The sequence below is a fragment of the Epargyreus clarus genome, unplaced genomic scaffold (genome assembly GCF_041222505.1).
Source record: "Epargyreus clarus isolate Ecla_fem2 unplaced genomic scaffold, WU_Ecla_fem_2.2 ptg000017l, whole genome shotgun sequence".
Classification (NCBI taxonomy): Eukaryota; Metazoa; Arthropoda; class Insecta; order Lepidoptera; family Hesperiidae; genus Epargyreus; species Epargyreus clarus.
The window spans coordinates 9,248,688-9,266,381 of NW_027332225.1; the positions used below are offsets into that span (position 1 = coordinate 9,248,688).

Below are 17,694 nucleotides of genomic sequence, written 5' to 3' on the forward strand. Positions count from 1 at the left end.
CTGACACGTACGACGATAAATGGGGCCTTAAAGATAGTGTGGACTGCATGCTTGTTAGGTACTTCTATACTGTATGTAATAAGTTAAGTACACATATGTAGAAATTGCAAACAGGCATTATGACATCAATGTTATTTACTTGTACCTATAGATATGAAATATAATGTCCTTGACTTTTTTACTGCCTAGCTCGTGCCACCTGAATATTTGCAATACAAAACCGTACACAATCAGACATCAGTAGGGCTGACGATACCACACTGTCAGGTACACACCACGATTGCTACATCGCAAATTGTAAATCGGTTTTACTAGTGCACAACTGTCATCAGTTTTTGGACAAGGTAAGCTATTTTTAATTTGTGTCAGTAATTTTTAAATATGTAGGTTTACAATTTACTTATAAAGCGCATCTTTTGAGTGCTTAAATGTTTATTTTATTTTATTAAAATAAAATTTTAGTGTAAACATTTTTTTAGTTATGAAGTAGATATTTTTATTTTCTACGTTTATTCAGATTCACTTAAATATATTAAGGAATAATTAAAATAAATAGAGTATTGCACAGCAATAAAGTATTGAATTTACTTTAATATAAAGTACCTTAATAATTTTCTATTTTTAATATAAACTTATAATAGAAAAGATATATATTTTTTGATTTTAAAGTACAATAATTATTATCGATGTTATCCATCACAAATAGGTAATAACATGTTATCATTATCAACTACTACTATTAGATATTAGATACTTGTAAAAGTATGACCTGACTATCTTATAATTAGTATCAGAGAATAAAGATTTCCTTCTAATCTACTCGTATTATGTTAGTAGGTAACGTATCTAGGTAATACGTGAAAAAATCCACGCAAGAACTTCGGATCTTTTTTCGGATCCAGAGGAGTTTGAAATTTGCATGGTTAAAGTTTTTTTGAAAAAGTCGTAACTAATATATAGGTTTATGTTAATATTGACTTTTTCCCATAACCATTGGAGCTGTTGAGCGTTGTCCGGGAGGGCTTTGTGCTCATTCCACATTTTTTTTCGCGTGTTGACGAAGATATATGACCACACATATCGGCGTCCTTCGCGGGGTCGCCGGCTAGGGGATTCGAGCTCCCCCGTTTGCCGCCCGCAACTATAAAAGCCCTCTTTTATTCACCCCTTACGTCAGGGGATACTCTATTTTTCGTCTAGAAACTACAGGAACAACTAATAATTGAACCTAGGATTCAGTGCAGCGCTTGTAAGTAAGTAATAGTATTTATGATAGAATTTTATTTTATTACGTTTAAGTACTTAATTTTGTAGTATGTGATGGTATTGTCGGTATACGTTCGAAAGTTAGTCATACTACACGTTGTGCATTTTGAGTGTTTGTGCCAAGAGATGTCGCTGATAGAATACTAATGTTGGACTTTGGAATAGAACTATGGATAGATATTAAACAATTCATGTGATTGATAATAAAAAATACATCATTTGAAGATTAATAATTATTAAACGAATCAGTCGTAGGTAGTATGATAAATAATTCAGCACTTAAAACTTAATCTTCAGCCAATTTAAAAGTTAAAAATACAGTAGATTGTACAGCTCTGTAGAACTTACTAGACAATAGTTTTTTTCGTCAGGAAAAGGTACCAGTTAGTCAATATATATATTTTTCTTATTTCGGGGTGGACTTATCTTACGTGGTAACCTATTAAAATTAAGATGAACTATATTAATATGATTAATTATTATTAATGTATTCAGTAATACTAGTGGTTGTAATGATCAAATAACTGCTAATATGATTGCTTAATACATGCCATAATATTAAAATTAACTCTGGGTATAAAAAAGTTTAACTTGACTTGGACTATTATTTTTTTCTATTATTTTTTGTGAATTAGTGTTATACATATTAAATTATGTACTTATACTTGTCATATGGCGCTGGGGCAACGAAGGAATGGAGGCCTCTAATTATTTGCCGAATTAACAGGATTTTTTTCCGTCAAGTCAATCGAATACTGCCAGCAAATAAAATTATTTCAACTGTTTATAAAACATACACAGATAATGTTTGGAAACACAATTTTTCACTCTCGAAATTTGGCTATATTATTCTATATTGTGGGGGGTCTTCTCTTGTGGAGGACTCGGGGCAGGAAGGCCCCTTTTACACTCCCTAAATCTGACTTTTATTATAATATATTTTTACTTTTGTGCTCCTTCCAAATAACTGAAGGTTTTAGGAAGCTCAGCCTCACATAATAATTTATTTTTAATTAAAATATTAATGCTTCGAAAGGCACATAGGATGTAAGTAGAAGTATACATACCTACTGTAAAAAATAATAAACAGTCGTACAATATTTTAAATTTTGTACGAATACATTCGAATCGAAATAAAAATATAAACTACTTATGCAAATAAATAAACAAATTAATAACACTCAATAAAAATACCCAATGTTGATCATATTATGTGTGTTAATTAATTTTGATAATATTATTTTTTGTTATACATTTTTATTTGGATTTAAAATTTATATGAACTAAGTAACATGGGCCCAGTCAAGTAGAGTTCATAGAGTAGGTAGTATGTACGGTGTCATTATCAGTAACTAATTGAAGCGTTAAATCTGTAACGTTGCCTACGTTTTCAGTTTTAAAGTGACCATTTGTTTATATTGCAAGAAAGCGAAATGCATTCTATGAATATGAATAGGTACAGGCTGATTACTACTCTTCTTTTTCAGCATTTATATCCTTATTATTTTATCGAATAATATTTTATTTCTTGATATTTTTAGATGCCGCAAGACGTCACCCAAGATGTGAATAGTATCAGGGAGTGGCTGGCGAAAGAACCCCACTTACCAAAAGACTTGGGTGAGTTTTATTATTATCTGCTGAATTTATTGTACTTTGTTTTCATTCCCTTTTATAGTTGGCGACAAGGTCGTCAAGAGTAAGTTGTCGCTCAAAGTCGACGATGGAAAAGTATCATAATTATATAAGACTTTCATTGACGAAAATCGAAAATTCGGTGGAAAAAATTGTTGGAGATCGCAACGAAAGGTCGCAGGTTTTGCGGCGTATTTGAAGGGGTTACTTTTTCAATCAAAAAGGTTACTCCTTAGCATAGATGAGAAATCATCTTTTTACAAGAGGGCCTTTTTGCTGGCACCCTTTTTGTCGACCCACGCTTTGCCACTGCGAATTATATAATGTACATCAATTCTAGCTAATCCTCTATATTACACATATCTTTATTGACATTGAATACTTCGAAATCGCACTGCCAAGGTTGTACGAATCACTTTTAGTACCTGCGTACAAGTTTTCATGTGATCTTGTTTTGTATTTAACATTTATCCAATACCAGCTGACCTCTTAATTGACCTTTTTCTTATCTGTTGAAGTTCAATGCAATATAGGGATGACATGTCTTTGATAAAAATGTTTGCAAAAATAAAAGATAGTTATTAAGAAAGTCTTAAAATTAATTAAAAGTCTACAAATCCACAGTAGGTAAGCCAGAGCGGTTGACAATGACTTAAAACCTCTCGCTCTGAGAGGAGACCCGTTCCCAGCATACGGACAGTAATGGGATGATTATAGGAAGATACACAAAATAAATATACAATTCCCATACATACATAGACTTTAATTAATACGAATCTAAAAAAGCGCAGTAATGAAAATAAATAATAAGCCTAACAGAAACTATATATTTTGTATTTATATTCAACTCTGTTACGTAAAATATAATTTAATGGAACCATCTCATCAAAGTTAATAAACCAGGCATCCGTGTTAATTTTCACGCCACAAGCATAATTGTAATTGTGTAATTGTATTTAAAGTTATCCTGTAATTTTGCTAATCTTTGAGCAATATTGTTTAAACATCTTAATGTTATGTAATGTGTTTTATAAAATATTGCTCATTTCACATTCCTTTTTTGAGTAACCACGTTTTAACCAGAAACAATTTTTATCTAGTCAGAAATGTGCAAAAGGCCCTTTTAAGTTTTATATAAGCCCCTTTTAAGTTCCATGAAAGCCCATTGTTAATAATCATACATACTATCCACTATTTTACTCAACAAAGATTTAACAACTTTGGCATACTAGAATTCTTAATACCTACTAGAAAACAGCAAAATATGTTTTTTTTAAGAAAAACCTAGAATATAAAAATGAACTTAGGCACTTGTTTGATCATTACAGACTGTTTGTTTCTCGATAATAATAATATACTGAAATTTCCAGACGATTTCACAATAAAGAAGTTCCTGCACAGCTGCTACGGAAGTCTGGAGCGCACCAAGAAGTGTATAGACAGGTTCTGCACCACCCGCGCCCAAATGTCCGAGATTTACACTGCAAGGGATCCCTTTGCGCCTAATCTTCAAACTGCCTTTTCTATAACGTAAGTGCCTAGATTTACTAAGTTACTGTAATCCTTAGATAGATTCTGCACCACCCGCGCCCAGATGTCCGAAATTTACACCGTTAGGGATCCCTTCGCGAACAATGTGCAAACTGTCTTTTCTATTACGTAAGTCCCTAGATGTGGCTGCATCCTTTTTATGTCCTTGTTGGAGGCCCGGAGCGGAAAGTAGAATGGAGGGCCCCCAGTGTAAAAAGTTGATTTGATTTTACAAAATTACAAATGTGTCATAGACTTATTTACCGACAGATGATACCTATGATTGAAAACTTAGTTGCAAGTGGTTACCCATCCAACTGTGGACCGTGCCTGACGTTGCTTAATTTTGTAGATGAATTGAGATCTACACAAACCGTAGGATTATTGCATTACTGCATTGGTTACCGCATTTTGATCGTAGATATTACAGGAAGCTATATCCAAAAGTGGGCTTTTACCGATAGATTGATACATGGGAATATACTACTTATCATGGTAAACTATATACAAATAATTAAATTACCTGAACATAACCATTTTAAATTAAAATATAAATAATAACAAAATTAGACTTATAAAATAAAAATGTCGTCCAAAACCCTTTCTTGTGGCATAGTGCCCAGAACACTGGCAGCGTTTCCTCGCTGTATAGCGAGGCTAATTTTTTGTGCGAAATAGCTGCCAGCCCTCTGGTCACCCGAAGCGAGGATAAGTCTGTGGGACATATCTTTTACAATTTTTTTCATATCAGCCGACCACGGACCCAACGTCTCAGTTGCAAGCGCCGCAAATTCATAATCATTTATAAATGAAGAATATTTGCGGCGCTTGAGAAACTGAGCGCGGTCGGCTGCAGCCCCAGCACTACTACAGGTGTCATGTATGTAGGTTGGGGCTAGTGTGTCCACACATGTAACGTCCCACACCAGGGCACGACCTAATTTCCACGGCACCAGAGTTGCATCATCAGGTCTCTTGCCGTCGTCTCTGCACAAACCATTTGGCTTTAGTGAGGCTGGTACAGAGACGGTGACAAGAGCCCTTTTTTTTTTTTTTTTTTTTTGTTTACGAGGGGGAAACCTTCAAAAGGTACCCGGCGCCGTGGGAGCGACGCAGGGTTATGTGGGATTTTTACCGCACTAAAACCCCCCGGTGGCCGTCCTCGGCGCTGCGTAGAGGGCTCCGGGATCTCCAAAGGAACGCAACCGGAGTCCTCTTAGCGCGTTGCCCCGTCGGGCTCTGCCCAGGTGAGCTTGACGCTCGCCACACCGTCTGGTGCGTACGACGGTATGCGACCACACATACCGCCGCCCTTCCCGGGGTCGCTTACCGGGCGGTTCGAGCTACCCACTCTTGCCGCCCGCAACCCCGGAAGCCCCCTTTTAGTCGCCTCTTACGACAGGCAGGGGATACCGTAGCCCTATTCTGGTCCCGAAACTACAGGGACACAGCGCCTGGGGCCTTTACGTACGCCCGCGGCGACTCCTCCTCCGAGCGGGTTCAGCGCGCTCCCTTGCTCGTTCGGCGTCTTCCTTCGCGGACATGACTGCATCGCAGAAGGTGATCATGCCGTCCCAGGCTTCGCTACGCTGAACCATCGCCCCGACGATGGCCGACGGAGAGAGATCCGGTCCCACTTTTTCGACGAGGATCCGCCGCTGCGACTCCCACGCTGGGCAGTACTGCAGCGTGTGCTGTGCGGAATCCTCGTCGTGCCCGCAATGATAGCACTGGGCCGTCTCCTCCCTCTGTATCCTGTTCAGATACTCACCGAAACAGCCATGTCCGGTGAGTATCTGAGTAAGGCGGTAGGTCACTCTACCCCTGCTCTTCAGCCAGGCCCGAAAGTTAGGTAGGATACCGTCAACCACCCTTTGGCGTATGCTCCTAGGCTCCTGAAGCCGTTCGCGCCAGCACCTCAGAGCGCGCCATCTGGCTCTCCTCCGAAGCGCTCCGATCGTCTCTTCGTCGAAGGGTTCCGTCCTCTGACGGAGGACGCGGATCTTATGGAAGACCCGTGCGTCCATATCCGCCAGAATGTCCAGGGGCGGACACCGCCCCAGGACTGTCGCCGCCTCATACGATATGGTACGATACCCTCGGGCGACTCTGATTGCGATCGTACGTTGCGCGGAGTTCAGTTTCCGCGCACGGCGTCGGCTGGCAGACAATTTGTCCGACCATACCGGCGCACCGTAGAGCGCAATCGAGCGTATCACACCCGCGTAGAGGCGGCGGACTTCTTCCCTTGGTCCCCCGAGATTCGGCAGCAGTCTATGCATAGCACCCGCTACCTTATGGATTCGGGGGACGAGACGGTCGAAGTGCTCGTCAAAGCACCAGCGGCTGTCCAGTATTAGGCCAAGGTACTTCATGTACCTGCCTATCCGGACATCCGTTTCCCCGACGCGCACTGAGGTCTCAGCTGGCTCGACTCTCGGCCTGCGGCCGTGGAACCATATCGCCTCGGTTTTCTGGGACGCTACCTGTAGGCCCAACCCGCGGATCTTCGCTATGACGCGTGCCACCCCGAGTTCTGCTAGCCGAGCCGTTCTCGAAAACGACACCCCCTCAGCGAGAACGAGGGTGTCATCGGCATAGCAGACGATGCTCACTCCTGGTGGGAGCATCGTTCTCAGCACTGCGTCGTACGCGATATTCCACAGTAGTGGGCCCAGTACCGAACCCTGCGGTACCCCGCGCATGACGTTCCTCCCGTGAACACTCCCATAATGACCTGGGAAGCGGATACGCCTGTCCGACAAGTAGGCCTTTAAAGGTGACAAGATCCCTACGGATTAAATCATTTAAGGTGCCGTGTCTATATAAACGGCCAGCGCACCTGGAGCAGGACAGACCATGTCGGCCATACTTACCCACGCTTCGGCCACAAAGGCAACGATGAGATTCACAAATCTTGGCACCAACCCGGAGACTCACTGAAATTCTCAGTGTCGAAGCATCCAGAATGGTGCCAAGATTTTGGGAGGGAAGAGCGTGTAACCAGTGGCCTGAGTCTTCTCCGGAAACAGCCAAAAGTCTTGCTCGCTCCGTATCGTCTGCACAATGATCAAGGAGACAGGCAAACGTGGATGAAATGCCGGGCAAGTCCCAAACTTTTTGTTGCGAAGCATCATCCACGGGAATATTTTCCAAAGGAAATGCGGCCCTCCAAGTCTCCACGGCCTCACTCAAGCTCGCCACCCGAACATCAGCTATGTCTAAGTTTAAAATGTTGCTGATGACGAACTGTGAGTGGAAGCCAAGAAAGCCGGCAGGGCCACACTTGCTGTGGAACGTATTCCTAACCCTCCAAATTTAATTGGAAGGCAAGCCTGTCTCCAAGAGCAATCATCAAAATTTAAATTTAAAATTTTTGCAATACACAGTTTCAAAGTATCTATGATATTTGTAACCAAAGGGAATTTCCAAATAGGAGAACAACGGAGCAAGTAAAGAAATTTAGGTGTAAAAAGGCAAAGGCGAAGAATGTAGATAGCCAAGTGAGGTTTTATTTCAAAAAGACGACCAGATGTTTTGTTAAAAAGTTCTAATTTAGAATTTATTATAGGCCTTACTGCATCCTCAAATAACGGAGCCCCTAATTATGTGAGATTATGAGTAGATTTTATCGAAATATCTGTTGTTAATGATTTGAATTTTGCTACTATGTCTGAATAATGACCTGGAGTAATATGATTAGAAATGAACAATTCACATTTAGATAAATTTATTTTAAGACCAATTAAACCGAAATGATCGATGACTCGCTTGAAATCTTCAAATACAGTAGATGCAGTACCGCCTAGAGTGCCGTCATCAAGGTACCATACATTCAATTTAGAATTTAATTGTTTTATAATGGGATTTATAGCCAAACTAAAAATAACTGGACCAAGAGGATCGCCTTGCTGACATCCCACGGAGGAGTCGATTGCAATATTGCCAAACATTAATTTAGTAGGGGCGCCATAACATTGCCAGATATAATCAAAAATTTCAGGTACTTCTTTTTGAATTTCAGATAAAAGGGCACCTCTATGGATCGAATTAAAAGCATTTTGGATATCAAGTTTTAAAAAAACGCTATCATCGACTCCACTTAAAAAAGTACGTACAGCAGCCTCACAACCACCTTTGACCCCAAAACCAAGTTGTCGAGGCTTCAAAATATCACTAATCCTAGAACGAAACTTTCGACAACAAAGTTTTGAGGTCAATCTTCTTATAGTGCTACCAACGGCTATGGGCCGAATTCCACCATCCTTTTTATTAAGAGCTTTCTTTCGGCACATTGCCCGATAGCATTATATTTATTAGGGATGTTAACTCCCTCACGAGATATTTCCCAGCATCACCGACTAACGTATTAGTGAGATCTTTTAAGTGCTGGGGTGTGATGCCATCAAGACCTCCAGCGGAGCCATTTGGGAAAGATCGAATGGTACTAATAACATCATCTTCACTTACAGTCAGGGGATGATGCTGGGATGACCTCGGAAAATCAGGTAGTTGTGAGTCTGCATCTACCGTGGGATGTTTATCACGGAGAGCTGCTAAAGTGTCAGGCGAATGCGCAGCTAAAGAGTCATCTGAAAACAAAAGCTTAGCCGCCCCTTTAATATTCCCATCAGAAATTTTATTTTCAATTAATTTGTTTAAATTTTGATTTTGAGCTTTATTATTATTAACGAAAGGTACATTAGTGTTGGATGCATTCTTAGTATTATGTTTAATAACGGAAGTTAAGTTATGTTTAGTGTTTTGATGGTCTATATGTAATGATTTATAAACAAATGTAAAAAAAGATTCCCAAGCATCAATGGAGTTTTCAGAAACAACTCTACCCACACACTCGGCGAGACACTGGGCCACTGTTACCCGCGCTCCCCTCGGGATACGTTTAACTATTCTTACCTCGTTTTTAAAACGAGCCAACCTATTGCAAAGAGCCTCATCGTTACTTATTCCATCTGTATGATTACAAGATGTAGACAACTGACTACTTATATCAGTCCTAGGGACGTGACGACGGCTGCAATGAATAGATAATCCACGTTGCCCTTTGTACAACTTATTATCATTACAGATGGAACAACGTACTAAAGAGCCTTGGGTTGACATAAAATAATTATAACTAAAAAAAATTAAAAATAATATAGCACAAAATACACTAATATGTACAGCTATGCTAGTAATAATAAATAAAGTATAATAGATATATCACTTACTGAACTATTGAAAAAAACATAAATAAAAATACAAAATTACATAAATAAGGAGTTTAGGCGTAGTTCATAAAATGTTTTTCTGGGTCTATTTACCCTCAGTAGCACTGCACTTCTTGGAAAGATATACTTATTGCGTTGTAATACTTTCAGCTAAGTAGGTCACAGCCATGTTATCATAGGGCCAAACATGAGTTCAGTAGTTACTACCGAAAACACTGAAAAAGCATACGTATTCCCATTCTTCATCTTCATAATAAAAATATTTACATTGTATGTACTAGTGACAACTGTCAGTTTTCATAACATTATGTTATTTTTATAATATCAATAGTCCGTATTGAAAAAGTTCAAATAAAGATAAATAAACCACATTTATAGTGGTTTTGGTCATTTCATCAATACACGAATCACATTTTTATATAAATTAATAAAATGTTTATTCACCACATGACATTTTCATTGACATTTCACAAAATGACGTTAACGATACGATTAATGACAAGGTAAACTTAAACATGTTTATGCGGAAAAATACAAAGTAATATTTTTATTGTTTCTATAATTTATAATTACCTATACACAAATGAATTGTGCAAATTATAATTACTTAGAATGAATTAGCTTACTATTGTAGTTGCGTAGGTAAAGTTGACTAAAGTATAATCTTCTTCATGTATCTAAAAGTTTTATGACCTGCATTTAGTGCTTAAATTGTCTATAAAATACTGATACAATGTTTAGTAGTAGTACTAAACATTGTATCAGTATTTTAAATTGTAAATTTGCTGTGTTATTAGTAGTAATAACACAGCAAAAGCAAGAATAATAAAGTAGTAATAACACAGCATAGTAAGTAAGCAATTATGTGAGCAATTTTCAAAGTAATAAAATATTAAAAACTAGTAATGCCGAATGACTCTATTTTCCGTTTTTAGACTTTTTTCAAGAGTCCTATAAAAACAGTACTACCTATATAAATTTAGGGCACAAAATGGGAACTAAATATTTTTGTGGTTAAAATATGGGCTTATTATTATCCGACAAAAAATACATTTTCTAACTATTTCCAAAGTATAACAATTAAATTCTTGACCAATATATGAGCCATAAAACGCTGATAGATAATGACGTGATATATATTCTAATCCATCAAAATGTTATTATCTGCGAATTATCTAGATTTCCATCAAAGATTTGTAATGGTGCTAGAACAATGAATGAAATACTGAAACAATAGCCAATATATTTAGAACTTATAAGGCATAATGTATTTCTAGATCCGTATAACAATATACTATAACTTATTTAATCGTTATTTTGATACATATAATTGTTATGTTAGCAGCTTCGTTCAATAACGGATTGATTTTTATTTATAAGATGCAGTCCACCTGATAGTAAGTGGTCAATCCACACTCTGCGTATACGACGGTATGCGACCACACATACCGTCGTCCTTCCCGGGGCCGCTGGCCGGGCGGTTCGAGCTCCCACTCTTGCCGCCCGCAACCCCGGAAGCCCCCTTTTAGTCGCCTCTTACGACAGGCAGGAGATACCGTAGCCCTATTCTAGTCCCGGAACTACAGGGACACCCATCGACACCTGTAAGCAACTTCATAAGAACAGGGGTTCCATTTAAAATCGATAACAGAGGCATTGCCACTCCAGAAGAGTACTCCTAGGATGGTCCTTTTGTAAATCAGCCAATTCAAAGGCAGCAGATTAAACCTAAAAAATAGACTAGCATTTGTTAAAAAGGTATTTTTTAAATTAACTATTCTCAAATATGATACGTGTTTGTATACACGGACAGATTTTATTTCAAATATTACTAATAAATGTTTAATAATTCCAAAGTGCAACCACAAAACGGATTAATTAGCAACAAAGTATAAATCACTGGTAGATGCATTTTGCATTGTTTTGTCTGTGTTGTTACTGATTTATCTACTTTAATATGATCGTTATTCCACTTCAATAAGGCAATGTATAATTCGCTAATTCTCTATGGTTTAATTTAGAAACAACGTTCTCAGGATAAAAATCTCCGTTGGTACTTATTAGTAATTACCACGCTTTTATTAGCTTGACCTGTATGTATGTATGTAACGGAGTCTTTGCACTAGGTTTTTACCAACTTTGAAATGTCCAATTAATTTAAAATTTTGAACTATTATCAATAACCGATGACCCATTCTCCTCATCAGGATCGTCAGGAATCAGAATTAACTATTTTCCTTGTGCGATTTTAGCGTAGTTTTAAGTTTTTAAACTATAATTATTTTCTCTTTGTCTTTGATGAAATTATAATGTTTACCTTTTACAATTTAGTTTTTAATGTTTTACTTTAGTAACTAGAATGTAATTTGAATTCACGTTGAATAAATTCTACAAATAACTTAAAGTAGATTCATTTGATGGGTAATCATTACTATTAAATATAGAGTAGTAAACACTTTAGGAAAACGTAGGTATTTTAAAACAAAGTAGCTACTTTATAATTGTCTTCGTTCGAGTTTTATAGAACAAGTAAAACAAGACAGTTTAACAATACCAGAAGCCTCTTCTTTTTGCAAAAAGGGAACCTTTTTTCTAAGTTATGAATTGCAAGTAAATTTGATGCTACCTGCATCATACCTGCATATTATATTGATACACACGATATTGATTCGGTACACGTTCCATAGATTCCGAAGTCACCTTATTATTTTTTACTCTTTTTCCATTCGCTTGAAAAGCATTTAATATTAGTAGATGCAGTTTATAGGTGTTGTATGTCTACTTTTTGCCCGCTACAATTTTTTTGAATTGCAATTTTTAAGAAATTAAAGTAGTATGCCAGCGTACAGTCCCTTGGATCGGAAGTAGTCATTTCTGCCTTATGTTGAATCAATGTCAAATAGGTAACCAATCTGACTGCAGATTCGTTGCTGCCAAATAAATCTGAGTTATAATTCCTTTCTTCCGAAAACCACTTAAATTGACGAAGTAGTAGCATGTCTGCTGGGGACCTAAGAGTGTCTCCAATCTGTCTATAAATGGTAACCTTTATTTTTACAGGAGCTTGGCCTCATATGAAACAGATGATTCTGAAATCCTAATTCACGAGCTTGATGATCCCGCCCTCGAGAAGTTCGTCTTCTACGACCTGCTGAAGACTTTCTGCATCAATGCGGATTATTGGATCAAATACCATCCCTGCTTCCCTGAAGGACACATCATTATTCTAGACTTGAAGTGCTTTTCCCTAAGGATGATCCCGAAAGTTAATATTATGTACTTCAGAGATTTCATACTTTTCTTATTGGTAAGTAACATGAAAACACTACTTACTATGATATTTTTTGTAGCAAATAATCTTATATCTTTATTTAAAAATTGAAACTTAATAGTAGCATCTTAATTATTTTGTCAATTTCTATTATATTTGAAATGTTATGGTAAAAAGATTACTCATTTAGATTAAAATTTCTTACGTGTCCTTGCATGTTCACCCTATGGAAAATTAAAGTCAGACACAGAAGCCTTTTTTTAGGTGTTTTGAGTAGGTACAATTTCAGAACACAAAAATAAAATAAGGACATAAGATATACGAGTACAAGCAGGTAGGTACTCGTATATCTAACCAAAAGCAAAAAACCTTGTTATCGCGAGGTGAATGGTTCGTCGGTTTTTATTACCTAGAAGCTGTGCCCTGGGGTTTCACCCACGTTTAAAGTTACAGTTAAAGTTTAAATATAATTAATAATAATTTAATAATTATTTTTTTGCTCAGAGTACTGTTTTTTTTCCAAAAATTAAATTTTCATAATTTACCAACCCCTTTGACATTACGAGTAGCCAACTACCAGTGAAAATCTATACAATATTGACATAGCCAGATCGGGTATTAACCATAACAAACAGATAGACAGACAGATAATAAAGATAATAAATGTTTTATTGTTACTCGTATCGTTGTTATGTTCAAATGTTATTTTGACATTACAAGCAGACACTTTGATGTTTTTTTTAATTGGGTGTTTCTTTGTAAGCCACCTGCGGTCACCTCAAAGATTACAATCATAATTTTAATGAACAATAACGACTGTGCTGATAAAATTCAAACTAACACTATGTTGTCCTTAAAAATACACTAAGTAATATTGCCCAAAGATTAGCATTAGGAACTGTGTCTTCTACAATGGATTACTCACTTAATATAATTACTGGAATAAAAAGATCGTTTCAAAATGCACTTAATATTTTCAAAGTAGCGCCATCTTTTGTCCAGTAGCGGGAAGTTGCCACAGTAACTTGTATAAGGTACAAGCTTTTATCCAGGACTTCGCTTACGGTCAGAGGTTTTTATGTACACTACGGGAACGGTTCTTTTTCGGAATAAACGGTACCCTATATCCTTTGCTGAACCCCTAACAACGTGTACAAATGTAGTTAAAGCTTAAAAATGTGGCAAACAAATTCACATTCGCATTTATAATATTGATTGGCATCCGTAGGTACTGTATCTATATTAAAGTATTTCTTGTATTTTTTCAGGAAGGTATGCCGGTACGCGTGAAAAAAATATACGGTGTGAATGCTCCTTCGTATTACGAAAAACTTTACGCTCTCGTAAAACCTGCAATACCTGCTGAAGTTTGTGAAATAGTAAGTCAATAATATTATTGTTAGATTCTACTTTAATATCCAACGGCATACGCATAGATTTGTAGTTTGCCTCTGAGAAGGTAAATTATACCGGTATTTCATGCAGGAGGTTCGGTGTTCGGATACCCGGTGACGCACAAATATAAATAATGAAAGATGAATAAATGACGAAATTAGACTTTCTTCCTGGCTCAACGAGTAACGTCATTAAGGAGAGAGAGTCAACTGGGGTAGAATTTGAATTTGCTGGCCGGTACTTACGGTAATCAGTCAGTGAAAAATGGTCATCTACTTTCTGAAATTTGACGGTAAAAAACATAAGATAGTTCGGAATAAAATATCTCTAAAATTTGCCTAAATTTAAAAGAAGATCCTTCTGTTTAAAGAATTTGTTTTTCTAGACCCGATCCCCCTAAATTATTACTGGTTTTGGATGTCTATGTTCATTGCACCTGCGACAATAGAATTCTCAAATTAAAAAAAAGCAATGACAGTATTACCTTACGTTGACCCCATGTCTCTTTGCAGATCAGTTTTTATCCTGACACTGCCAGCCTGCACAAGGTGATTAACAAGAAGTATCTTCCAGAAGAATATGGTGGAGATGCTCCCAGTATGCGCAAACAGGGCCGCGATTGGGTGGAGAAAATAAATACAGAACGGTAACTCACTTCACTCTTTTGGTTTTTTTATAACATTCAAGTAACAAACGAGCATAGAGTCCACTTGATGATAATAAGACATCTCTTATAGAACAGGGGCGCTACCTAAAGTTGTGAACCAGATCACAGATGCGTTGTCAGCCCGAAGACGAAGATGGTTATTGGTTGACTCTTATGTAACTAAATCGGTATCCAGTCCCTTCACGCTAGAAATAGTGTAGCGTTAACCCCCCTGTCTGAACCATTCTCGTTCTACCACCTTATAATCAAACGTTTATTTATTTTTGGTTTAAGTAAATAAGACTGTAAAACAAGAGATTTTATGATACGCGCAGATAAATTCCCGCAAATAATTTTAAATTACACTAATCTATCTAGCGCACTTTTATGTAGTAGTAGTCTTTACTATTGCTTTTTGTATATTTTGTACATACAATATACATACTAACAATGTAGTTAGCACAATGCTACGAATAGGCGATTCAAATTAATAATAAGCCGTATATGTATACGTTTCCCTAGTCTTTTGTTTCTAAATTATAATGTTGTTATTAATAGAACTGATAATAAATAATTGCCCCGTAGATATGCACATATTTATATATTTTTTTGTGTTTTATAATGGAGCATGCTAACTAGTGTTGTAAAAACTGATTTTAATGATTAATATTAATATTTTTTTACTTAATCCGTAATTTATAATGTACATACTTAGATCTTATTGACGTATTCAATCATAAAAGATACTGATGTTAACAACTGCTATATTTTTTATGTCAGTTAAACGAGCAGTTATAACTACCCAATTATAAATACCTAATTATACGTAATTATTGTAGTCGTGGCAATAAAAAAAAAAAATAATAACGAAATATTATTATGGAATATAATTGAAGCTGGCCGTCAATAGATGGCGTTAGTAGCTTGGTTATAACAAGATCTCGTTGGTAAAAAATGTCTATTATGTAGCTTTTATAATTACTCTAAATATCTGTTATTTGGAATGAATAAACATAACTAAATAACAAAATTTGTATTTTCTTACGAAATTTATAACAGTAGTGCACTTTCTATTGTTTGTACGTATTACGCTTCATTACGTATCGATGGTTTGAACAACTCCACTCAAGATTTTTATCTTTCCAAAATGTCCATGAGCTGCAGTGGTCAAATGAGGTCAAGAGTACCGTAAGCTTTATTGAAAAAATAACACTAACAATAAATTGGTACACAGTCGTTTGATACGTATGAACTACTTCTTTTTTGAATTTCGAATTGTGCTGTTTTTTATTTCTAAAATTGATTACCTATATAATTTATTAATCTATTATTAATAAGTTTATTTACGTTGACAAAGATTCATTACGTACACTTTAAATATTTATAAAATTTTATATATAGAATAATGTATAATTGATAATAAAATAAATATTGATAAACTGATAATTGATCCTTTACAAATATTTTAACCTTATTTAAAAGTTCTAATGATCTTATCTTTTCCCAGAAAAATGTTCCTAAATGACGATATGTGGAAAGCTGATCTCAGGTTGAAACCAAAAAGCAACGGCGACACAGCCATGAGCGGCTCCTTCAGGACATTAGCTATAGACTAGGATAGTAGATTTTAAACTAATATTAGTTTATAATAACATTAAGAATTAAAAATAAAATTTTCATTATCTTTAACTCATTACTATGCTAGTGCTGGGAACTGGGTTATTCTCCGAATAAGAAGGGTTGGATAATAGTCTTCCTAGATGGATAACATCGAGTAGTAAGTAGTAGAGTTTACTTCGCGAACTAAATTAATGTATTTAATAATATCTACTTAACTTACTTACTTTTTTTGTAAAATATGTGGTTTAGTAAGCAGAAGGTATAATATTTAAATATTTAAGCTATTACTAGCCAAAGATATTGGATATCTAGTGTAATTTCTAGGAAAATAGCAAAAAACCGTCTGCATTAGGTAGGTATCTGTGATGGTATAAAATAACATACAAATAATTACAGATTAAAATAGCTTAAATAATAATTGGTTAATGATAAAATAGTATTAGAGATATTGTTAGGACGATTGTATTTTTAACACGTGGTTTTGTAATTTTATATCATTAAAAATTGATTAATACTAAATAAACCTTGTTTTATTAAAGTTATGTATTTTTGTATGATTTTGTTAATGTGTCATTGTATGTGTGTCCTGGCTATCGAAAAAATAAAATTAAGTAAATATAGTAGGTATATAACAAAAATGTTATTTAAAAAATGTTTTTGTATCGAATAATTTATATCAATAAAAACATGCCAAACTTTAATTATACGTTTGCTGATTATTAATGATGCAAATGACCTAAGTACATATTTATCCCATCCGTTTTTATACGAGTATACGGTCTACTGAACCTAAAGTGAACTAGCAACATTTTTATATATTTCAAACACGTGTAAGTATGTAAAGTCGTGTAACATGTTTGGTCGACTCGAGGTGCACTTCCGTTCCGGTCAATCAAGTATTCTAGTAGCTAATTCCTAAGTAATATGGTCCTAAGTCCCAGAGTGAGATGTTACCTCTCTTAACCAATCCCTCCAGTAGACTCACTACTTATATGATTAATGTTATTTTTCATCATTAAGCCATAGAAGATCTCAAAGAAGAATAATAACTTTTCTAGTTTTACTTGTACTTCCTAAAATAATATACTATGACTAATATA

The 17,694-nt window shown here is 36.0% G+C and overlaps 1 protein-coding gene across 1 annotated transcript; it reads left to right on the forward strand.

Moving 5' to 3' along the window:
• Positions 1-240: 240 nt before the first annotated feature.
• On the forward strand, positions 241-17,119 carry LOC140749084 (alpha-tocopherol transfer protein-like). Its single transcript, XM_073082108.1, has 7 exons — positions 241-344; positions 2,808-2,886; positions 4,272-4,431; positions 12,723-12,969; positions 14,202-14,312; positions 14,841-14,974; positions 16,482-17,119. Exons 2-7 carry the CDS (start codon positions 2,808-2,810, stop codon positions 16,588-16,590), a joined length of 840 nt encoding a protein of 279 aa, XP_072938209.1. The 5' UTR covers positions 241-344; the 3' UTR covers positions 16,591-17,119.
• The last annotated feature ends 575 nt before the right edge of the window (positions 17,120-17,694 follow it).